We start from the raw sequence: 23669 nt of genomic DNA, 5'->3' as shown, positions 1-23669 counted from the left end.
AAAACCATGCTGGCTGACAATCTGACATATACTGTACGTATCACACTAACAGGCAGTGTCTAAATAATAATAAGTGTCACTATAGGTTTTTTTTTTTTTTTAATTTTCCTGCCAATCATGAATTCAACTCATTGATCATGACACATTATGCTACACAAGAAGCATGTCCATGATGATCAACAATAACACCAACTGTAACAGTGATATTACTGATCCTGATTCTAGTGTGACATAAAGTCTCCATCCAAATATTGTGGTTCCAATCACATTTGCCTACCTGTTGCTCTGGTGGTAGCTATAAATCTCTCTAACACCATGGGGATAGGAAGGTAATGACTCCTAGCACAAAAAGCATTGTTATAGGCTTCTATATTTTATTTAAAATGTGTAAAATGTTGAAACTAGTGTAGCCTAAGTTAAATGAAGTGGTGAACAACTGTGCTGTGCGGCTGAAGGTCACTAACTATCCTACTTTGCTCTCTAGGAAACTCAAAATAATGGCCAGTATGTGCAGGGGGCGTGGCTTTAGCTTCACTTTTTTTGAGTGACAGGTCCACAGCCCAATAGCCCAGCTGGCTGTCACCGAGAGGGCGGGGCGCAGAGTGGCCAAAGTTTCCCACTCGGGTTCAGGGTAGTTGGGGTTAATTTCCGTCCGGTAGTAGCCGTTTGTCCGTGAGAGCCGTTAACTTTTTTCCCCCGTCGACAGCCGTCGTCATGTCCAACAACAACGCCAGCAACAACCTGATCATCGCTCAGAGGGCCGTGAAGCAGCTCCGGTTAGAGGCCAGTATCCGGAGGATCAAGGTACGAACCCCTCAACGCCGACACACAAACACACAAACACGGAAGACTGGCGCTGGCACCGCCGCTGAATGGCGGAGACGAGCTGGGAGCAGAAATGTCACAGAGTAGAGTGGACTTTCATACCTGAGGTTCAACGGAGCGGTGCACAAAAACTTAACACATGTGACACACTTAAGACTGGTTTGTGGTCGACTGATACACAAACAGCTGTGGGCGAGCCAGCCGCTTCTCCTTCTTCCGTGTTTGACGGCTGTCCTCCTGTCACCGTCTGTTGTGGGAAGAAGAAGCAGAAGCAGAAGTCGTGACTCGTTCCCCCGCTGTGAAGTGTCAGCCGAGCCGCCACACGTTGTTACTTTCAAGTTAAACTTTGTAGCGTTAGTTTACACACAAAGCTAATTAGTCAACATTTCATTCAGGTCACACAGCCGACGCACCCATTCGTGTATTTCGCCGTTGCTTGCAAATTTTATGCAAAGAAACCCCGTCCCATTAGTGAGTGGGAAGTGTTGGGAGTTTGACAGTATGACTATAACCTATCACAGGCTCTTTGTGTTTACGCACACACGTCACGGTCGTGTCCATGTATGTCTGGCTCTGCAGGTGTCCCAGGCTGCTGCCGAGCTGAGGAACTTCTGTCTGCAGAATGCCTCCAAGGACCCTCTCCTGGTGGGGGTCCCCTCCAGCGATAATCCCTTCAGACCTCCCAAGTCCTGCTCCCTGTTCTGAGGTAGGCCTGCTGGGTTGTTTTCTTCTCCCCCCCTCACTGATGCACCAGCTGGGGACATCAACTGTACAATTAATTACACCAGGGAGGAAATTAATTACACCTTCACATTTAGTTTAGACTAAATCACTCAGCTAATGCTAAGGCAGGTGCCACATGGGAACCTAAAGGTCTGATATTTATGAGCAGAGCTGCAGTGATTAATCCATCAAACAATTGGTAACATTAATAATGGTAACACTTTACTTTAATAGGTATTCATAAGATTGACATAAAACTGTCATAACCATGACATAACAGCTGTCATAAACATCAATAATACTTATGACAGATGTCATTAAGTGTCATTCGGTAAGTTATGTCACTTTTGATGCAAAGTTGACATTATTTGAGATGTTTTTGTTATGAGAACTTGACATAATTTGTAAAGTTTGCCAGTTAGGTCTGCTATGACAGTTTAAATTGTCTTTATGTCAAGTTGTCAGAACAAAAACATCTCAAACAATGTCAACTTTGCATTAAAAGTGACATAACTTACCGAATGACACTTAACGACAGCTGTCATAAGTATTCATTGATGTTTATGACAGCTGTTATGTCCTGGTTATGACAGTGTTACTGTATGTCAATCTTATGAATACCTATTCAAGTACCGAAATAATTTAAGTAAATTTTTTAATAAATATGACACAAAGTTGATGGTCAAAGTAAACAGAATATTTCTCTTTAATGATATCCCCTTTGTGATCAAGGAAGCCTTGATTGGACTTGTGTTTATACTATGGACCAAATAACTAATCCATTAATTGAGAAAAAAAACAGAACAGGTTATTTTCATCATAGATTAATCAGAATATTATCTTCTTGAACAACTAGCCTATAACTAGCAGAAAATGGTCATCTCGGGTTCACAAGGTGACATCCTCAAATTGCTTGCCTTACAATGATTAAATCAACCTATCAGAGTCAATACAATTGATTAGATGTTTGTCAGTCAGGTGACTAATTGCTTCAGCTGCAGTTGTGTTGCAAATTACGAGTGCTCTTGTATTCTTTTTATGGTTCTGTACTTTATTTGATCACAATCTAATTATGTCTTAGTTAAAATTGAGTCAAAGCAACTGATCGTTCATCATACACATAATTTACTGACTTAAATTGTCATCTTTCAATACAGCCAGAAGCCATTTTCCAGTAATTTTGTGTTTTAATGGTTTCAGCTTTTCAAATGTTTTTTTTTATTATAATTATTAATTTGGATTATTCTGCATTATGATAAGTATTAGACAAATTTAATATTAAATATTGTTCAGTGGTTTGGTCAAGTACCTCAACAAATTATACAAATAGAGCTCTGAACAAAGCTGCACTGTGTGTGCTGTGTTGTTCTCATAAAACACATGCTGATGAAAAATGAACCTCTGTTGAAATTCAGGGAAATAAGGAAGATAAAATGCTTCCTCCGCCTTATCCATTCCCACCCATTGTCTTACAGTTCTCTACACATGTAATACTAAAATGTTTATTCAGACATAATCATGTCATTCTTGTTGTCATGTTACATCGCCGGGTAACGTCACTGGTCACAAGAAGTGTTACCAATAATAATAACGATGGCTCGTTTCTGTTCAGTTGTCCAAGACAAATAATTGTTAAATCTGTTGTTTAATTGTTTTGTTTTTTTTGTCTACAACAGGGAGAAACAAGGAGGATTCACGAACTTGCTCATCAAAAGCTTTCTTCACTTCTACTTGATGTCTCGTAGATCTATCAGCTCCTCTCGGGATGATGCAACATGGGAATGGAGTGGGGTGGGGTGGGGTGGTGGGTGGGGTTTTGGGCTGGTCCACTTGTTTGCCAAAACTAATGGTATCATAACTCCCATCTGTTACATTAAAGCAGGGCCAAACTACATGTTCAAAAAAATGTTACTGGCACTAGCCTGACTAATGATTAAGCTGTTCTTAGTTTACCTAGTGCCTAACATGTCCGGTGTCAGTTTACTGACGTAACATTGTCTGTCTCCAGTCAGTGAAATACAGTCCATGCCACTGGCTCCTGAAGATGCAACATCCTTTTGTATTTTGTGTGGAAGGTGGAGAAACTATCAATTGTTAATTTAAACCAGGTGCTGTTCAAGAATAATATATATGTATATGTATATATATACAGTATATATATATATATACATACATATACATATACATACACTGTATTTCATGTTGTGTCTTTACAGAACACTAACTGTGTATGTGGCCAACAGACATACTACTAGCCTATGAGCTAAAATGATTGGTGTCTTAAACTACTCGTATATTTGTGGCAATACTAAAGGTGTTACTACTACTCAGAGGTACATTAACACGGTACAGACCTTTAACCCTTTCAGCACAAGGCATGTGATTGTTGATTAACTGTTCACCCAGTCCTTTTTCTGTATATATTTAACTGCCTATTAGGGGCACTTTTATTACCCTATATCTGTTCCTGTCTTTAATTTAAAGAAAAAGAAAACATGTCAAGGCCTAACACTATATCAAACCCCACTTATATCACTTTAGGTACACAGATGTTCATAGCTTCATTCAAGATCTACCAATGTTGTTTGTATTTAATGATAAGTGCTGCAGTGACTTGTTGCAATAATCAATTTCCACACTGGAATCATGCTCAGATCAACCAAAACTTTTACTACTGTTAGCTTTTTTCTTTCTTAACTTTGCTACTGTGGGCATCCTTTTAGAAATTAAATGACTTTTTTGACAGGAGTTGCTGTGTGTGAATGTTTTTTTTTTTTTTTTAATCTTAAAGCTTGTGCAAATAACACAAAGGAGAAAAAAAACACTTTTTAACACGTTTAAATTGTTTCTCAGATGTTGACTCATTAGCCCTCGGTTTGCAGATGTCAAACCACCTTGAACGAAGAATGTGTAAACATTAACATCTCTAAGAACATCATTCATGCAAATCATCTGAATGGATGAATGTTAAGGAGACCTGTAAAATCCTGGATTTAATGATAAACCTAACCAAAAATGGTCATTATGGTGGATGCCTGACCACATCTACTTGATAAGACAGGTAGAATAACAATGTGTCAACTTTTGAGCGTTACTGATGGGACCTGGAGGATTTCCAACACTTTCCTAAGAGTTTCACGCTCTGTAGAAGATTTGATCACATAAATCAAATGAGTGTGAACTAGGCTCAAACCTGGGTGTGTCTCAGGGATTTTCAGGTTTATTCGTCGCATCAATGCCTACAGAATATAAACTGAGAAGAATAATACCAAACCTGAGCACAAGGTGAAGTTTGGGCCAAAACAGTTTATCAGCGGTTCCAACCTTTTTTGGCTCGTGACCTCATTTTGACATCACAGATTTCTGGCGACCCTGCGATCATGTGCAGTCACGTGATTGCGGCCGTCAGTCAAGATGCGCCCGCTCAGATCATTTTACATGCTGCATTTTATTTGAACTTGATTTATATTCGAGTAAGTGAATGTATAGAATACAGTTGTTTAAGATTTTGTGTGGTGTTTTAAATCATTTTAAAAAGAATAATAATTAGTTAAAGCAGAAGTAAGCGGAATGTTTGTGTTAATACAAGTCTTAAATAGTTCTATCTTCCGACAGCAATCACTTATATAGAGTGTTTGGTCCGAAACACGGGTCTGTCAGTCACTCTGCTCTGCTGTAAGCCGAGGAGAAAACTTTCCTTGTATCCTACAACCTTTATCCAATGAGGAGAGAGAACGGCATAAAGGGGCGGTCCTCTCTGTGTGTGCAGCCAAGGGATGCGCGTGAATGTGGTGGCGTAGGGACGAGGGCGGGGACTGCTCCAGCCAAAACGACCGGATCGCTTACTTCTGCTTTTTTTTTTTTTTTGGCTTTTCATGCCTTTATTTGATAGGACAGTTGAGAGTGTGACAGGAAACGGGAGGCAGAGATGGGGAGAATGACACTCTACCAACTGAGCTAAACACCACCGCCGCTTACTTCTGCTTTAAGAAAATATTTTTATCAGTAATATTTTTTTCAATTACTGGACATTTCAGGTGACCCCATATGAATTCCAGGCGGTCCAACCTTGGGGGACCCCAAGGTTGGAAAACACTAAATCCTGCAGCTTCCCTGATTCAGCCCAGGGTCAGCTGCAGACTAATCAGCAGAAGTGGCATCACCTGTAAATAAAGGTGGTAGCATCTGCCTGTGGAAGTTCACTGCTACACTGAGTCACTGCAGAGATACACATGAACAATCCATTGTTGCTGTAGTAAGGTTAGTCATTTCAAGTTTTCAAACCACATGTTTGTGTAGATCCTGTGGACCTGTGGAGATTTCATGGGAATTAACTGACCCTTTGTTGCTTGTATGTGAATTTGGGATCCAGATGGCTTCCAGGTCTGGGGCAGAGGCAAGTCGGAAGACACCAGCACTACTCGGGTAATAACATCCCTTTTTCGCCTGAAATATAAATACATGAAACCTGCAGCCCAGTGATGCTGGAAAAACAATCCATTCACACGTTGGCACATCTTCCTTTACTTCCCAGCACCTTTCTGTGTTTCTGTGGTCCAATACAGACAACCACCTGAATAGAGATCTAGTCACACTTCTCTGAATTTGTTCTTCTCCCACAGTGCCTCCCGGTGGGCTGACAGGGAGGGGCCCAGAGAGCAGGGGGATTCACTCAGAGTGAGTAAAGGAAAAAAAACAAGTGAATGAAAATTTCTTTTTTTTTTTCTTTTGGAAGGAAACTAACTTTTATCCTGTAGGAGCAGCTGCAGGAGATGGATGAGCATGTGGCCAGGCTCCAGGACATGCTGAGGAGTGAGCGAGCCAGAGTATGTAATAATAATTATGAATGTGCCTGATGACATGTACTAGGGGAGTTCAGGTTTCAGGTTTGTTTATTTATCTAGCACACATTTATATTCAATGGTGCAAAGAGGGAACAAAGCCGTTTGGCTTGTACAAAAGTTCCACCCCTGTCACAAATTACAACAAAACAAATTTCTATGGCTAACAAATAAACATAGAGGGAAAAAAGGAGATGAAGTGCATACATAATCAATGTTATATGAGCAAAATGAGCAAAAATGAGTGATCAGTAACAAATAGAGACAATAGAAATAAGGTACAAAAAATGTATAGATTGAAATCATAAAAAGACAAGAGTAAGAAGGACATAGTAAACTGATGGTGTGATGTGCGGGTAAAGGGTAAATAAATATAGAGTATGAATATTACTGTGTCTAGTATGGTGAGAATGTACATTATGAGTGAAGGTTAAGAAATTTTGAAAAGTGACAGGGAGATCTTGGTTCCTATAAATAAACTTGTGAATAAACAAACAAATCTATTCAGTTTGTGAACTGGTAGAAGAGAATACTTTGTATGTGAGATGAACTTAAGAACCTCTTCTGAATAGTAATGTCTTGAGATGAGTAGGATATGTAGCTGCCCAGACCATATTACAGTAGTTCAAGTAAGGAAATTTAAAAAAAACTATATCTACAGAACATCTCATCCATGTCTGTTGCTTTCTGTCTGCCAGTGTGGCCGTCTGCAGCTGCGGTGTAACCAGCAGGAGGCGGAGCTGAGGCGCAAAGAGCAGCACAGCAACAGACTGAAGGAGCGACTGTCACAGCTCACTGACAGACACAAGGAGAAAGGACCCTGTGAGACACACACCTTTAAATCCAGAGGAACCCACACACATGAATCATTTACTAAAAGTTTACCCTCCTGCATTTCTCTAAACAGCCATAGAGGTGTTGAAGTTTCCACCTGGAGCCCGAGGCAAAAGAGAGCAGCCAATAAGATCATTCAGGTCTACTGCGAAGTAAGTTGGCTGCTACTATCATCATGTCCCTTACATTCTGTGTCTGTCATTTCCTGCCACTCTCTGATCCCTTTTCTCTCTCTCTTTCCACCTTGTAGACATGAAGAAACAGCACTGCATCTGATGCTGCAGCGCAGAGAGGCAGAGCTCATGGAGACCATGAAGCTGCACCGCAGCATCACCACATTACTTCATCTTCTCAGTATCGATATGGAGGAGGTGAGGGAGGAAGGAAGACTTCAATTGAGGATAGTGGTGGTTAGTTTATTGGCTAAAAGGATGGTTTTAAAATGGACAGTTATTAGTAATCTCTCCAGCAGGTTTATTTAGTATCTGTTCAGAGATTTGGGTTTTTCCCCACACACACCATTGTACACAGCCATTGACCAGACGACCCAAAACAAGATCTTTTGTTATTATCTGTTCATTCATTGAACCTTTGAGCCACCATGAACAAGAAGGAGAAAACTGCCAGCAGTGCAAACATCTGCTGAGGTATATCATGCCAACATGCCTTTTTAGCAAGATTGTTTTATCAAGTACTGTCTCCAACAATGTCCACTCTGTCTTGGAAATTACAAAGCTAAACCTAAGAGCAATGTTTAAGTTAAGTAGTCCTTTAAAGACTATTTCAGACTCGGTGGAAGCTCGGGGTGTGGACAAAATAATGGATGAAGCTGAGGAGATGATTGGTGACCATGTGACGGGAGGTGTGGTTCAGAGTTGGAGGAAGGTGCAAAGGAGTCTGGGTAATGCACTATCTGAGGGTAAATGACCATCTTTAAATTGACCTAATCTGTTCAGTTGTGTCTTTTTTAATGAGGATTCTGGTTAGTTTTTAACTTTTTTTCAACAGGATATGATTTACATTTGGGCTGTCTCGAATGCAGCTCACACCGGTATTGGTACTGACCAAGACAAGCTCTTGGCTCAACTAGAAACTGAACTGAAAGAGAGTCAACAGCTTGTTAAATTACAACATCAACTGTTAGAGGTACAACTCTCCATCATGTGCACACACACATTCTCTCTCCTATGAACTTGTTATTAGTGTCAGACTAAGAACCTTGTCTCCGTCTGTAGGGAAGCTGTAGCTCACCTGTCCCCTCCGAACTGGCCGAGTCGTACTTTTTGGAAGAGTGGGAGCGTCTTCAGATGAAGTGGGCGGAGCTGGAATATCAGAAGAGGACTTTTGAAAGAGAGAGGAAGTCCTTCACTGACGCTGCCATCCGACTAAGCCATGAGGTGAGAGGAAACGGGATGAATGACGACTCACCGGACTGAATATAACTGTGTCATTTTAATGTGATTTGCCTTTAGCGTCATGATTTTGAGCAACAGCGGGCCTCTCTGATGAAGCAGCAGTGTCTGTGTAACTCGCCTCTGTTTGGGAAAAGAGCACCAAGTGGCAACAGAAGAGAGAGCACAGTTCTCAGTGAGTATGCAATGCATGTAAATTAAAGGCTGGAGTGGGAAGAGACTTTACCTTTTTATGCCCTAAACCAAGCATGTCCATATTGTTCCACAAAGGGCTGGTGTGGCTGCAGGTTTTTGTTTGGACATGCCTGCCTTAAACAAATCATGTGTATTTGACTTTAGATCACTCCAGTCTGGGGCCAACCAGCATATCCGGTTGCCTTCCTATCATTTCATCGTTCACCGAGTCAGCGACGGCTTCTCCCTGTCCGCTGCATCAGGGGAGAGTCAGAGTTCAAACTCCCAGCACTCCTGAGCTGTACCAGGCCCTGAATCTAACACACAACCGCAGGTAAGGCAAGACCCAGTCTGATAGCAGGTATCTGTAGATCCAGTCTGGATCAATACAAGTAATGCAAAGTATTAACTTGAATATCATGTTATTGAACATGAATATATTGAGTGCACTGCAATATCACATGGGCCTTACAGTATGTAAATTATCTTCTCTTTTTTTCTGTTTCTCTTTATCTGTACTGACAATCTGACAAAGTTGAAGGAGCACATGAGTTACTTCACATACTAATCTGGTTTGGTGCTGTACCAAGGAAACACGGCTTCTAATGTATATTCATAACTTTTCTCTATACAAACTGACATTAGTATATACACCAACAGCTAATTGACCATCAAAAACATCAGTATGGCATAAGAATTTTACATTGAAAGGTTTATGTATCTTCATCCATTTGTTTTTCACTGACATTTTGTTTGTTGCTGTTACAGTACTTGACCCTGTCTGAATCTTCTCTGCTCCGTCAGAGCCACAGAAGATGATGACCAGTTGGAGACCTGGGCCAGCGGAGCAGACGGGATAATGCACTCGCCACAGTCTCTGCACCTGGACTGGTCATTTTAATACACTGCAGTCCCTTCAGTAAATGGTCATTTAAAGGCAAATTTGTACGTTATTTTCTCTCTTTCTCTCTTTATCAATAAAGACCTAAAACATTTTACTTGACTGTAATTATTTTTTCCATTTGGACACTGGCACTGTTTGAATATGATCTTTTGAATTTGGTTGTTGTGATCAAGTATTGCAGGTACAACAACCTTCATGGTCACCTATAGCTCCTTAACTCATTGAGTGCCAACCACGTAATTTCTCGTTTTTCGTTCCCATGCGTTGAGTGCCAAAAACGAAATTTTTCGTTTTTTGCTTTTTTTTTAAATTATGAAAATAGACACTTTAATACACATTATATGTAAATTTGGGGACTCTACGACGAGGAGAACTGAAATAGATGACGATCAAAGTCACATGACAGCTCATGATCTGGAAGTTTTTATCATAACTCAGCTTCTGCAAACGGAGTTCTGCATGTGGATGCAGCAGCTGCGCCGCAGCTGCTCTGCTCTCACCCGCGAGGCTGCAGCAGCTGGGAGCTGAACCAGGAAGCTCTCAGCCCACTGTCCCGCCCGGTCTTCATCTGGAGCAACACCGTGTCCTCCCCAAAGTCCTCCCGCGGTAAAATCTGATGGTCTCTGGACCAAAGCAGACCGGCACCACCGACCCGTACTACAGACGGACCGCGACCACCGGCGGGACCGGTGTTCGCGAGCCGCTGTGGCCGGCAGAGCCTCACGTTCCGCGGCGAGAGGCTGTGACACGGCACGGTGCGTCTGTGTTATTGCTGTTTAGTGGCGCCCCCCCCGCCCCCGATGGTGGTTTTGTGAATAGAACAACAATTGTTGTGTATATTTATCTTATACGAGCCCTTTGATCCAGAAATGCGAGTGTCTGAAGAGCGACAGACACAAACAGCGCACCTTTCATAAAAGACGCTCTATCTCCTTTTCTAGAAAAAAAGGAGGGATTTTGGTGAAACCCAGCCATGTTTAGCTTGACTTTTCTCAGGAACGGAGGCACGTAGAAACAAACGGTTTGTGGCCATTTGAAGGATAAAGTTAAACCTTTCAAATGAGCTACAGTATGTGTTGGTGGCAATAATATAGAATACACTATGGCTCTAAAATAAAAAGTCAAATATGGTCTAATTTGCCGGTACACTTGACTAAAACTTTGGAAAGGAGCGCGGCACTCAATGAGTTAATATAGAATACAAAATTCAAATACACGGTCATTTAAATACCTCATTCATACAGCAGTGTTGAGGTAGACAAAAAGAGGTGGAATGGTTTTGCTTTCAACATGTTATTATAGTCAATAAGATAACATACTACCATATACAACTATTTTATTGGTATGAAATCTTAAAAACATGCGACCTATATATGATGTGTCACCTCATAGTTGCAACTGTTGCTTTATTTCCTTCCCTGAAACTCATTGATGTAAGACTTAAAAACGAGAAGTCAACATGTGAAGCTATGACGCATCTCGCGCGAGCCGAGTGGGAGTGTGCAGTGCACGTGGAGGAAATTGACACGAGCTCTGTGATTGGCTGCAGACACCAAAGGAAGCGTGCCCTCGATCACCACTTGTACTCAATTACCAATCAAAAGTTTTTGGGTCGCGCCTGGCGCCGTGTGAGCAGCGGCCGACAGAGAGATCACATCCACCGAGACTCGATCAGCTCACCGAGGGGAAGGGGGACTGGACTGTGGCGGACTGTGGAGGACTAGGCGACGGGAAACTGAGGTTTAACCCCTAACCCGAGACCCTGAAACCCTTAAACCCAACTAGAATGAACCTTGTGGTCTGGAGGCTCTTGAATCGCCCGCCGCCATACATGGAGTCCGACAACAACAGTTTCCAGCTTTGGAGAGACTACATGGGACTGTCGGACACAATCAGGGAGATCCTGACCCCTGAGTCCCCGCAGCCGGAGGCCGAAACCTCGCAGTCTGATGATCCGAGCGAGACTTCAGCGTCTGCGCGCTTCAACGCGGTTCTCGGTGCACACTGTGCGCCAGAGGAGCCAGAGGAGCCAAACTCCATCACTCACCGGCACCCGGAGGAAAGTTTGTGGTACACAGCGAACTGCGCTCGCGCTGACATTTCTTCAAATATGCTGGATTTAAAACTTCTGCCAAAACCGCCTGAATCCCGGGGGGCTAAAGACCGCAAGAAGACCTCCACGACGACCCGTGTCAAATCCCCAGAGCCGCCAGCTTCACCAGCTTCACCTCAGTCCCCTGAGCGCATGTTCTGCAGCTTCTGCAGACACAACGGGGAGTCCGAGGGGGTTTACAAATCCCATTGGCTGAAGAACCAGGCAGGAGAAGTTTTGTGTCCCTATCTGAGGCAATACGTGTGTCCCCTCTGCGGAGCCACGGGGGCCAAAGCCCACACCAAGCGCTTCTGTCCCAAGGTGGACAGCGCGTACAGCTCCGTGTACGCCAGGTCCAGACGCTGAGCCAACAGGTGGCAGGTAGTAATAACAAGACACTGCACAAACGGCGGAATCTTATTTATTTGTGTGACTTTTGTTTATTAGCAGTAGTATGTGTTTGCCTTAGTGTGGTTTGGATTGGATCTCATTTGCATGCTTTGGTCCATTTTCTTTGAGGCACTCTGTATTGCTGATTGGAGCTGTTTCGCAGCTGGTCTTAGTGTCAGCCTAGCCCCATCACACAGTGTCTATGTCTAATGACTGGGAGCTGGTGGATTCTCTGTGGTACTTTGAAGAACGACTGCCAGATATTATTATGTTTGGGAGAAGAAAAAAACTGCAAGTTTGTTTTACACATTTTTAAAACGTGGCCAAATGATGTCCAACTCCATAATGCCCACCCATGCATTGAAGGACTGCGATACTATATCAAAACTCAGTAAGACCCACAGCCATCGGTTACAACTTAACCACAACATGTAAACATCATGTGACCATGTCAACATTTTAACATTTTAAACTATAAGCGTGACTTGTTCTGGTTCTGACGGGTTCCTGAAGCATGTTATTTTATTTTGATTATTGTACATGTGGCTTTTCTAAAAAAAAAAAAAAAGCCACTTAAGCCCTTCTCACTTTGTGAAAATTTCTGTGAATATTATTGTGTGGCAAAAGTTATGTTTCAAGTGACTAAAGTGACTATATCTGTGTTGATATGCTTTGTCATCACTCTCACTTATTTCAAAATCTTGCACAGACCGACTGACCCTGCCATGAAAGGCAGATTTACCTCTCAACAAGTCACTAACGCCAGATATTTACATAGTACCGAACTGATACAATTGAACAACAAGCTTTATTTGGGAGAAACAGAACATCTAAAACATTAACTAGAACACTCCAGCTGCCAGAGATAAGTGACAATCATCATAATGAAATATTAAAGGTGGCGTAAATGCCTCCATTACCCATGAACCATTGGGGCACCTCACTGAAACTCTCAATGGCTAGAGCTCCTGGGAGTTTTACTGCCACGTCGCAGGTTCTCCAGCTCCTTGTGTATGGCCATGACCTTTCGACTAGGAGAAAGCAACAAGAGGACAAATGCTGATGATCAGGTTTGTAAACAACTCACAATACTTATACATATACATGTTTATAAAGATGTCCATTAAAGGATAAGTACAGGTGCAACTGATAAAATTACAACATCATGGAAAAGTAACTTGTTTCTGTATAAAAAAAAAACTTTACAATTCCATTCATTACATGTAGAGTGAAACATTTCAAGCAAAATTGTTCTAATTTTGATCATTTCTGCTTAAAACTTCTGAAATTCAAAAACCTTGTATCTCAAGATATTATTTCATTTTGAGTTTTATTAAATGACCACTTATGGTATAAATATTAGGATCATGATGAGGCTTCTGAATTTTCAGCTGCCCTGAAGACAACATCCTCCACAAGAAAAGTAAGCTACAGAGAGTCATAGCTGAAAGGGCTGGCTGTTGGCAAAGTGCTGTATTAATAAAGTATATTGTGGAAGGGAAAAGTGTGGTACGAAAAGGTGCACAAGCAACAGGGATGACAGCAGCCTTGAAAAGACTGTCAAACAAAGCCGGTTCAAGAACTTGGGGACGCTTCACAAAGAGTGGACTGGAGTTGGGGGTCAGTGCACAAAGAGCTAACGCACAGATGTCTTCAGGAAATAGTCCACACCCGTCACATGCCTAGCACAGGTCCAAGTTGTTGTGGTTCAGTGTGAAGTTTCCACGGTCAATGCAGCCATCTACCAGATGCCTTCAGCCTTATGGAGATACTGATTTGCTTTTTGGCCTACAATGCCAAAACTACTGTTAACTGGTTTGCTGACCATGATATTTGCTTGTGGCCTGCCAACTCGTCTGAACCGAATTAAAGGTATTCAGAAAAGAAAATTGATTTTGAGCCCACTATGGGTCTTAAAATGAGTGTAATCACTCATCTATCAGACGATGTAGCCCAAACTTTGTGCAAAATTCTATTTTCGAGGAAATCCGTGGTGAAAGTGGGGTAGTTTTTTTTCGCATTGGATGATGCAGGCGCACGAATTATATGTCACGTTGCTGACGATTCATCAGCCACTGATATTGGATCCGTCATCAGTCAATCAAACGTCTGAGACGAGGGGTACGATGGAGGAGACTCGTCCACCACCACCGACACAAACTCTCCTCCTCCGGATCCCTGCGCTCCATCATTTAGCCTCGCTAGCTAAGTTAGCAAGCTATAACGTAGCAAGCCTACTAGCTAACAGTTAGCTATGTTAGCTAAACACACTCGCACACACACTACAAACACCGAGCTTGGTCCCGCCCCAAACGCCCACTGGATAACGACCAATCAAATTCTTTGTCTTACTCGGGTAAACTTGTGTGGCAACCATAGACTGTAAAAAGAATGGACGTAGCACCCGTGACGTCACCCATTGGTTTGGGGGAGTCTGTTTTGTGCCGCTACTATGGGGGTTTGAACCGCGCCATGTTGGATTCTACTTGCCATATTTGGAGAGGTGCGGCCGTTAGCCGGCCGAGGGCCCGCCCACTGGCCTCGAAGCAGCGGCCCCCGGACCTGTCACTCAACGTTTCCGTGCCCTAATTGGCCAGAACTTTAAACCTAATAACAGTAAAACAGTAGAGTTTAAAACAAATTCACCCCCCTCAGCGTGTGTGCGGGGGTAGAAACTATCGGTTGAGACCAAAAAAATAAAATGTACCAGGTTGTAAATATGTTTTTTAAGCTGTAAAATCGGCTATTTTAACATGGGGCTCAATTGGAGTTGCTCCCTTCTGGAGCCAGCCCCCAGCGACAGCCGGGGGGATTGCAGTTTTTTGAACGCGGAAGTGAGCTTCACTTCTCAGACCGACAACTGCCCCCTTGGTGGCAACTTGTGGAAGGAGGCGCGACAAACAGGACAAACAGCCATTTCTGAACACCTTTGATGGAGAATCTATCCATCGTGAAGAGGAGGACAAGAAACACATGACCTAACAACACAGACGAGCTGAATGCAGCTCAAACACAACAGTGTCACAGGCTGATTGGCTCCATGTCACGCCGTACTGATGCAAGGAGCTCAAATCATATATTGAGTGCAATTAATTGGGAACTTGAACATTTCGTTTTGCTTTTTTTTGGTGGCTCTATGGAAATATTCTAATAATTTGAGATACTGGATTTTCATGAGCTTTAAGCCATAATTACCAAATTTAGAACAAAATGTCTAGAATATTTCACTTCTTGTGCAATGAATCTAGAATACATAAAACTTTCCCTTTTTCGATTAAATTCTGAAGAAATTTCAGATTTTATGAGCTGCACCTGTCCAGTAGTGGCAGGGAGGAACTATAATAGGTATAACTTAAAAATGTTAGCGGCACAGGAGTTTTTTATTTTATTTAAATAAATTAGTAAATTAGTCTTCTTAATCACATCCTTTAAAAACACTGATGAGGAAAAATTAGACAGTTCTTTCTAGTATTTCCATTGTTCTCCAAAATCTTTAACGTCATGGATCGAGGAATTATATCAGCAGACAAGGTGCTGTGTCCCTGTGGTGGCCTTTGCAAAAGGTGCCAAGCAGTTTGGTGCTGACAGAGCAAACAAAACACCTCGGCCAATCAGAGCACAGAGCAGCTGAAACTGGCCAATGGCATTTCAAGTCAAAAGTTCAACTCTGGGAGGGGAGTCAAATAGGTGTTGGATGCAGGGAGGGAGGTTAGAGACCGGACACAAGAGCAAGAAAGGAGAAACAACAACATGTGAAATGTGAAATGAAAAAGGAGAATTAAATTTACTAACTTCAGAGAGGAGAGTTCTCTGATGAGTCCACAGACCAGATCTGTGGCATCTTCATGATAGTTAGAGGAACCAGGAACTGCCCTCTTCTCCATCACCTCCTCCTCACTGGATGGGGAAAAGTAGAAACATTAAATGTGGTTAAAAAATAAAGAGGTAGTGAATCCTTGATTTTGAAACATGGTGTTTTGCTTTCAATTTTATGGCATATTAAAATGAACATCCTCTTGAAGATGAAGAATGAGAAAAAGGAAAATTAAAAGCCTATATGAATTGTAAACAGTTAAATGTTAAAGCAGAAGTAAGCGGAATATTTGTGTTAATATAAGTCTTAAATAGTTATATCTTCCGACAGCAATCACTTCTATAGAGTGTTTGGTCCGAAACACAGGTCTGTCAGTCACTCTGCTCTGCTGTAAGCCGAGGAGAAAACTTTCCTTGTATCCTACAACCTTTATCCAATGAGGAGAGAGAATGGCATAAAGGGGCGGTCCTCTCTGTGTGTCCTGCAACTCGAACATATTATATATCAAAACGTGTGTCCTGATCGGGATCGGTGTGCTATTACTTTTCTCAACAGTGTACGAATTTTTCGCGACGTAAGTCGCGAAAAACTACGCAAAATTTTGCATGTAAGCCAATGGGACGGGCGGAAAAAACCCCGAAAAAGACCAATCATTGGAGTTTAACAAACGTCTACTGCTCAGGCATACTTTCACCTAGAGACTTCATTTAAACTTTAAACAGTAGACACAAGTCTTGTGTATTGTCGTATTACTTCACGTTTTGATAGGTCATATAGTTTTTGATCAATCCCTGATCAATGACCATGATCATTTTTGGAGAAATTATGAGATTATAATGGTTGTGTATTGCATGGAATGTTCGTGTCAGAGCACGTGACATCATCGGTTAGAGTGGGAGAGAGTGAAGAAACATTCTGTATTTTTTCTGGATAAACTGTCAGCACGGCCACAATTTACACTCCTACATAATTTTTTCAGAATTTGTAAGACAAACTTGTTATCTATCAATTCATGTGCTCAAAATATCAGAGAGACTTACAGAATTGACAGAATCAGCCTCTGAGTGCGGCCACGTCTGTCTCTGCTCCTCATTGAGTCCAATACAAATATTTTCTGAGAGAAGCAGAACGGCCTGATGTTTTAAAACTGCCAGCGTCGCCAAAATATTTACTGTAGAAACACCAAATCGTACCGAAATTTTCAGTAAGTCCTTAGAGCAACGTTGATCTGTGTTTTGTTCTGATAGGAGTTACCGTTTTCTCACCCTAAGCCTAAATGTGAGACCGGTGCAGAGGCAGAAAATGGCTCTTTTTCTCCACGTTTCTGTCTGTCTCAGCCTGCGGGGGCCCCTATCGCCGTGGTAACCTCTTTGATCCTCAGGCCAGAGCTCGTTAACTTCATAAACAATCCACCTGGCGCTCGTTTAAATGTTTATAAACAGAGACACAGCTAAATCAGACTGACACAGGATGCAGCTACTAACTAACTATGTGTCAAGTCAGTCACACACACACACACACACACACACCTTCATGTGATTAAAACACAGTTAACGTGCAACAGAATTTAAACTTAAACCATGATTTAATCTGGTTTTAAAGTTAAACCTTGTTGGTGTCACACACACACACACACACACACACACACACACACACACACACACACACACACACACACACACACACACACACACACACACACACACACAGTTAACCTAATGTGGTTACAGCTCCTCCATATCAGTGCTTATAGAAAGATGATCATGTGTCTGTCTGATCAGCTCTGTCTTGACCTTAAGATCGTGGGTTTGATTCCCATGTTGACAGAGATGGCAAAATCGGCAGTAGCCCCGCGGCCCATTCAAAATTTCCCGAGAGGAAATTTTCTAGTTTTACAGTGTTCTTGTTTTACTTGAAGTTTTTATATGTATCAGAAAATACATTTGTGGGGTTTAATGCCAAAAACCACCTCATGCCCTTTTAGCACCGTCCAGAGCACACTCACAGATGCAGAGGAGAGTGGAGTGGGTGCAGTGTAGCTGCAGTGGTTCTGGTTTAACAGCACTGTTCTGGACAGGTGACAGGTCTGACTACACTACAGGCTCTGAGCTCTGAAAGATGTTACAGTAGAATAGGGGGCATGAATTAACTGGTTGTGTTAACATCAGTGTCGATCAGATTTGAATGTAGTCAGAGGAGCTGATGGATACCTGCATCTACTGCTATCTCATGTGTGTATGCCAAATGAACCATTTCCATTGTTGAAAAAAGCCCAATGCTAGTAGGTGCTAGCACGCGTTTTGACCAATGAAAAGGGGCCTTTAATGTAGTCTAAAATTTCCTCTTTCAGGCACTTCTAGCAATAATGTTGGTCAATTTCAGAGCTCAAATAGAAATCTTGCAGATTTCAGATAAACATTAGAAATTCTGAAAAGCTGAAGTTAGGACTGATTTGTTGTGACATCCCAAAGACACAGACAGCTTGTTTTAAAGGTATAATATGTAGGAATTCCCCCCATCTAGCGGTGCGGTTGCATATCTGAACGTATTCTTGATGTTGCATTCACGTGAAATCGGGCAGACGTCAGACAGACATCAGACGCTGCATGTAACAGGATAAACAAGCGTCTATGTAAACAAGTGGTCCACCAGCACGAGGCAAAACAATACAGGTGTGACAATATGTTGTCATGGTGATGTCGTATTGTTTACCTGACCCACATTTTACCGTCTTTCTCTCGTCGAGTAAAATGACATCCGGTTGGTTTGCCGACGGCCGTCTGCCTGACTGCACCTGAATGCAACATCAGTGCCTCCTCTTCCTCACACTACACAGTGGTGAGTTTTAAAAGGCGCTACCTGGAAAACTTTCTCCCCGAGCCGACAGCTCCGCTGAGTTTCCGTGGTTACCTACGGTCACGCTGCCACTCAACGTAAAAAATGGCGATGCAACATGGCGGCCTCAGTTCGGTGCGTCGGCCCCTTATGTATTTGTAACGACTTGTAACAACTCATTCTAAGGTACGAGAAAGCTTTCATTTGTATGCGGGTGTGATTCGACTTCAGTGAAATACGTATTCATGAAAGCAATATTTGATTTTTGCCAATAAAAAGCCAAATAAGTTACATACTGGGGCTTTAAGGCAAAGTTACAGACTGTGTGTATTTTGTCCCTAGATTGCATTAACTTTAATATTTTCCCAGTTTAAATGAAGCCATAGATGTGCTTCACAAACAAAAAAGACATGGGCATCTCACGTTGTACAAGCAGGAACCTTTAAAACCCACTTCCCTGCTTTCTTACATCAGCACGAGCTGCGAGTCCGACACGTAATCCATGCTTCCAGGTCCAAATGGGTCAGTAGTGATGCTGGTCTGAGTGTGCTCAGGGTTCACACTGGAAGGACCTGGTTCATCATCAAGACCACACTGAGGGGAACAAAAACAAAAGCAGCCATTTCTGTTGAGTTTTAAGGTACATAATTAAAAAAAACAGTGAAAAAGTGAAAAATACCTTTTAAACTCATTGGTTCAACTGTTGGTCAGATGTCTATTAAAACTTACAGATACTGTATAACTACTTAACCAGTACTACTACATCTAATAAAAATGTTTAAGACATTGATTATTTTGTGTGAATTTTTGAAATTAATTTTGCAGACTATATTGAGAAAGGTGAAAACACCAATCAAAAATTCAGAAAGCCCAGTGTAAAGACGGTTACTTACATTGCTTGTGTGTGGTTAAAAACCTTAAGATATTTAACCTCTCATGATATAAAACAGAGAAGAATTGCAAATATTCACTTTTGAGAAGCTTGGGAGCAAATACTTAATTTAATATCTTATTACTACAACAAAAAGCTGTCATTATTAGCTTGTATTATATTTGTTTGGGTGTTAAGCTTTGGAGCCACAACTCACATCGTCTTTCCTTTCTGAGCCAGCGGGGGTCACTGCACTCTCACAGAGCTCCACAGAGCTGCAGTTAGATCCTTCAGGCTTGGCCAATGTGGATGAAGCTCCCTCTACTTCAGCTGCAACATCGGTGTCAGCCATCATCTCTTCTCTCCCCTCAGCTCCCGTCTCGCTCCCATCCTCCTCTTTCTCAGGTTCCTCACTTTGAGGTGGGTCAGCGCAGAAACTGACTGCAGGACCGCAGTCTTCTTCTGTCGACCCATCATCTCCGTCTTCCTTTTGTTTTACAGGTATTTCGGGCACATTCTCACTTGCACTTTCCTCAAGTTCCTGTTGCTCCTTATTCTCTGTGTGCATCTCCACTTCATCCTCTGTTGGTTCACCAGTTTGTTCCTGATCGGCCTCTGTGCCTCCCTCAGTCTCACAGCTCTTTCCCTCTAAACAGGCTGGATCACACACGTCTGAGGTTGGCACAGTGACATCGTGGACTTCATTTTCTGCCCTGTGTATAAACAAACAATGTTATCATACTGTAACAGAGACTCTATTGGTTGTATGTGCACGTCTTTCAATGTTTTTAAGACTGTAATTGAACTTTTCTTAGGTGTTTACTGGAGCAGTGTACACAGTGGAAATGCACATGTCCTAGACTGGAGATGTTGATTCATCAAGTCAACTTCTCATTAAAAGAGAAGTTTCAAATGATCTAGTGGCACAGTGGATAGCACTGTTGCCTTCCATCAAGAAGGTTCTGGGTTTTAATCCCCTGAGTCTTTCTTGGGGGACTTTGCATGTGGACGTGGATTCTCTAGGTGGTTTCACCCCACAGTCCAAAAACAACACAAAAACAACAGCTGTTGTTGTGACTCTGAATTGCCTGTAGGTGTGAATGTGAGTGTGTGAGTTTTTCACAATTAATTGTGGTATTAAAAGCCACAATTAATTAATCGTAAAGATTCCTAAATACCGTCACTTTCCAAAAAAGATTATGATTGAACCATATCGGCAGATGTGCGCCAAAATAAAGGTAAATGCACAGATACTGGTCCATTTATCTATGTATCATTCAATTGGTAGGAATTTAAATGTTAGAGTGTCATTTGTAATTTAAAAAAATGATTAAAATTAACTTAAACATTTGGTATAGATGACAATTAATGACTTGATTATTTCAAACACTTACCCTGGGGGATTAATAATTGGTCATATTTCAATAGATAGTTAAAATATTTTGTCTAAATAATTAGTAATGTAATTATATTTTGACTGTATTTATTTTACACAATAATAGTGTTGTGAAATTAATTAATGCATAATAATCGTGATAATCATAATACCGTGATTATTTCTCTGACAATAATCGTACCAAGAAAATCTATAATCGTGACATCCCTAGTGTGAGTTGTTTGTCTTTGTGTGTCGGCCCTATGGTCGACCTGTGATTGGCTCCATCTCGCGATGGATGAATAAAATGAGCTCAACCTTAGTGACCATTCATGTGCCAGTTTTACTTTTTAAACCTCTAACTCTACTGTGTGCAAGTGTAATTAGTCTAACAGGATTGAAGTGCACATGAACCAACTTTAACAACACTTATTGTCATAAAGATGCAGAAATTAAAACGTTTCTATTAAAGATGTTTTTAACATGCAGAACAACATTCTGACCTGACCTGTTATCCCCTGCACAGAGACTCGACTGAAGTTTTGTCTCTGCTTCGCTCTGCTCTGTGATTGGGTCCACCGGGATGGATTGAGGTGATGATGGACAGAGGTGTGAGGATATTATCTCTTCCTGAGCCACGAGGTCAGCTGTGTTACTATCGTAAATCTGCTTCTCAACGCTCTCCACCTTGCTCTGCCCATTTTCACGCCTTTTTGTCTGTAAAAAATTGCTCCGCTCCTTCTCTGTCAGACCACACATGCCCATCCTTCGCTTTTTTTTGGCAGGTAACCCTGCTTCTGCTTCCTTTGGGTTTTCCTTGACATCAGCCATGCCCACATTGGATGGATTTTCTTGGCTGGTGTCATGGTTTCTCTCTAAATTACACTGAGAGTTATCCTTTGCGTCTGGTTCCTTCTCCAATGCCAGTACGCAGGATCCATCAACCTCTTCAGAGAAGACCTGCAGTTGATTGGTGCATGTTTCAGATAATGATCCGATACCTTCCTGTGGAGTTGTGACCTCCATCATGGTAGTTTTGGTATCATTATCAGTTTGTGCTCTAAAGCCCTCCAGCTCAGCATCATGACTAGAACCGGTGACAGCAGCGGTCTCCTCTTGCCCTTCAAAGGTTTTATTTGTCATATCTGTGAGATCCACATTTGTTTCTCCCGCGTGTCTGTCTTCTTTGGGGTCATCTGGTCTCACTGCCTGATCCTGCTGATTTGAAATTATAGCACAATCCTGCAGAAGGACCTGGGGATGCTGTTGCAGTTTGCCAACCACTGGACTATTATTTTCTTTCATGTTGTCCATGTCCTGACATTTAAAGAAGAGAATGGCTTGTCAGCTATTTTGCATTAATGTAATGAAACTGTGGGGTCTGTGTCAATCACCTAAATCACCTGTTGATGGAGAGTAGCCTGGATTTCCTCACTTGGACATTCCCTCTTCCTTGACCTGAGTGAGCGGGGCTGAGGTGGAGCTAAGCCATCTGGAAACAGAAGGGCCCACTCAGTTAAAGACTGTGATCTTACTCATCATTAGGGTTGCAAAATTCCGGGAATTTTCAAAGTTGGAAACTTTCCATGGGAATTAACGGGAATATATGGGAATTCATGGGAATATATGGGAATAAACGGGGATAAATCCGAAATTTACAAAATTGATTGGTGAGGGTGAGTAATATTTTACTCAACATTCATGTTTTTGTGGTTCAGTAAAAGAATTGATTGTTCATACAAGAATTAAAACTTGATAAAGTTCTACTCACAAATAAATCTGTTGAAATGTCATGTTTAATTATATTATTTTGCATGGTATGGTTCCAGTTAATTCCCATAAATTCCCAATAATTCTCATACATTTCCATAATTCCCATAAATTCCCATAATTCCCATGGAAAGTTTCCAATTTGGAATATTTCCAAAATTCCCCAGCTTAACTTCCCATGGAAAGTTTCTGGAAATTTTCCGGAAATTTACTGGAAATGTTCCACCCCTTTGCAACCCTACTCATCATTACTGTAACACTCAATCTGAACTTATTATTGATAAAGTCAAACAACACAGTGTACACCAAACAAGAATTTGTCATTGAGTAAATCCATTGTGTGTGACAAAAGCATCTCCTTTACCGCTGCTGTTGATCTTCCCTTTTCCTTTGGCCATCTCCTCCTCCTTTATAGGAAAAGTAACGTTAAATAAATAGGATAATTCATGTGAGAGATGTTACATAAAGTTAGGATAAATACCTTACTGTCCTTTCTTACTGTTCGATGTGGTTGATGGTTAGCTTAAAAACAACTACCGGTATACAACAAAATGTATTTATTAGCTAGCTACCATCAAAGAAGCTGCACTTAGCCTAACGTTACTCAACAAAGAAAGTTATATGATATAAGATATGACCCGCATACTGACTTTAGTTGTTAAGGTTTAAATAACTAATTTGTGCTAATCACATTTATTTACAGTAACTTCGAGACAGTGAGACATTTTAAACTGTTTTCCCACGGTCATACGCCCACCTGTCAGTCACCTGAACCGTCGACGCCAGTAACGTAACGACGTTACGTCCAG

The 23669-nt window shown here is 41.7% G+C and overlaps 4 protein-coding genes across 4 annotated transcripts; 3 read left to right on the top strand and 1 right to left on the bottom strand.

Annotated features, from left to right (window-relative positions):
• Positions 1-633: 633 nt before the first annotated feature.
• Positions 634-3673, top strand: LOC146991159 (guanine nucleotide-binding protein G(I)/G(S)/G(O) subunit gamma-10). Its single transcript, XM_085783931.1, has 3 exons — positions 634-804; positions 1405-1531; positions 3225-3673. The coding sequence occupies exons 1-2, from the start codon at positions 715-717 to the stop codon at positions 1528-1530; spliced, it is 216 nt and encodes a 71-aa protein (XP_085640057.1). The 5' UTR covers positions 634-714; the 3' UTR covers position 1531; positions 3225-3673.
• Positions 3674-5724: 2051 nt separating this feature from the next.
• LOC146991158 (afadin- and alpha-actinin-binding protein) lies at positions 5725-9774 on the top strand. The gene is made up of 13 exons (XM_085789862.1): positions 5725-5808; positions 5921-5973; positions 6171-6225; positions 6306-6374; positions 7088-7211; positions 7297-7375; positions 7474-7594; positions 8001-8142; positions 8266-8369; positions 8459-8620; positions 8696-8810; positions 8975-9143; positions 9614-9774. The coding sequence occupies exons 2-13, from the start codon at positions 5921-5923 to the stop codon at positions 9708-9710; spliced, it is 1290 nt and encodes a 429-aa protein (XP_085645988.1). The 5' UTR covers positions 5725-5808; the 3' UTR covers positions 9711-9774.
• A 1649-nt stretch (positions 9775-11423) lies between these two features.
• nanos3 (nanos homolog 3) lies at positions 11424-12861 on the top strand. Its single transcript, XM_085783312.1, has one exon. It carries the CDS (start codon positions 11500-11502, stop codon positions 12169-12171), a length of 672 nt encoding a protein of 223 aa, XP_085639438.1. The 5' UTR covers positions 11424-11499; the 3' UTR covers positions 12172-12861.
• Positions 12862-12984: 123 nt separating this feature from the next.
• LOC146991156 (uncharacterized) lies at positions 12985-23617 on the bottom strand. Its single transcript, XM_085783427.1, has 8 exons — positions 23562-23617; positions 23225-23267; positions 22494-22582; positions 21599-22407; positions 19933-20428; positions 19314-19438; positions 15988-16092; positions 12985-13226 (listed from the first exon to the last, which is right to left on the bottom strand). The coding sequence occupies exons 1-8, from the start codon at positions 23607-23609 to the stop codon at positions 13148-13150; spliced, it is 1794 nt and encodes a 597-aa protein (XP_085639553.1). The 5' UTR covers positions 23610-23617; the 3' UTR covers positions 12985-13147.
• Between the last annotated feature and the right edge of the window lie 52 nt (positions 23618-23669).

Source organism: Trachurus japonicus, chromosome 1 (genome assembly GCF_045865225.1).
Source record: "Trachurus japonicus isolate A0001 chromosome 1, Traja_1.0".
In the NCBI taxonomy this organism is placed as follows: domain Eukaryota; kingdom Metazoa; phylum Chordata; class Actinopteri; order Carangiformes; family Carangidae; genus Trachurus; species Trachurus japonicus.
The sequence above is the reverse complement of the archived record's forward strand: the minus strand, read 5'-3'. Positions and strand labels throughout refer to the sequence as shown.

Excerpts from the sequence above, each read along its gene's own strand:
- LOC146991159 (XM_085783931.1), top strand. The coding sequence starts at position 715 with ATGTCCAACAACAACGCCAGCAACAACCTGATCATCGCTCAGAGGGCC. Across the intron at positions 805-1,404 it reads CCAGTATCCGGAGGATCAAG|GTGTCCCAGGCTGCTGCCGA; the intron begins GTACGAACCCCT and ends CTGGCTCTGCAG.
- LOC146991158 (XM_085789862.1), top strand. The coding sequence starts at position 5,921 with ATGGCTTCCAGGTCTGGGGCAGAGGCAAGTCGGAAGACACCAGCACTA. Across the intron at positions 5,974-6,170 it reads AAGACACCAGCACTACTCGG|TGCCTCCCGGTGGGCTGACA; the intron begins GTAATAACATCC and ends CTTCTCCCACAG. Across the intron at positions 6,375-7,087 it reads TGAGGAGTGAGCGAGCCAGA|TGTGGCCGTCTGCAGCTGCG; the intron begins GTATGTAATAAT and ends TCTGTCTGCCAG.
- nanos3 (XM_085783312.1), top strand. The coding sequence starts at position 11,500 with ATGAACCTTGTGGTCTGGAGGCTCTTGAATCGCCCGCCGCCATACATG.
- LOC146991156 (XM_085783427.1), bottom strand. The coding sequence starts at position 23,609 with ATGACCGTGGGAAAACAGTTTAAAATGTCTCACTGTCTCGAAGTTACT. Across the intron at positions 22,408-22,493 it reads AGGCTACTCTCCATCAACAG|GACATGGACAACATGAAAGA; the intron begins GTGATTTAGGTG and ends TTTAAATGTCAG. Across the intron at positions 20,429-21,598 it reads CTCTGTGCAGGGGATAACAG|GGCAGAAAATGAAGTCCACG; the intron begins GTCAGGTCAGAA and ends GTTTATACACAG.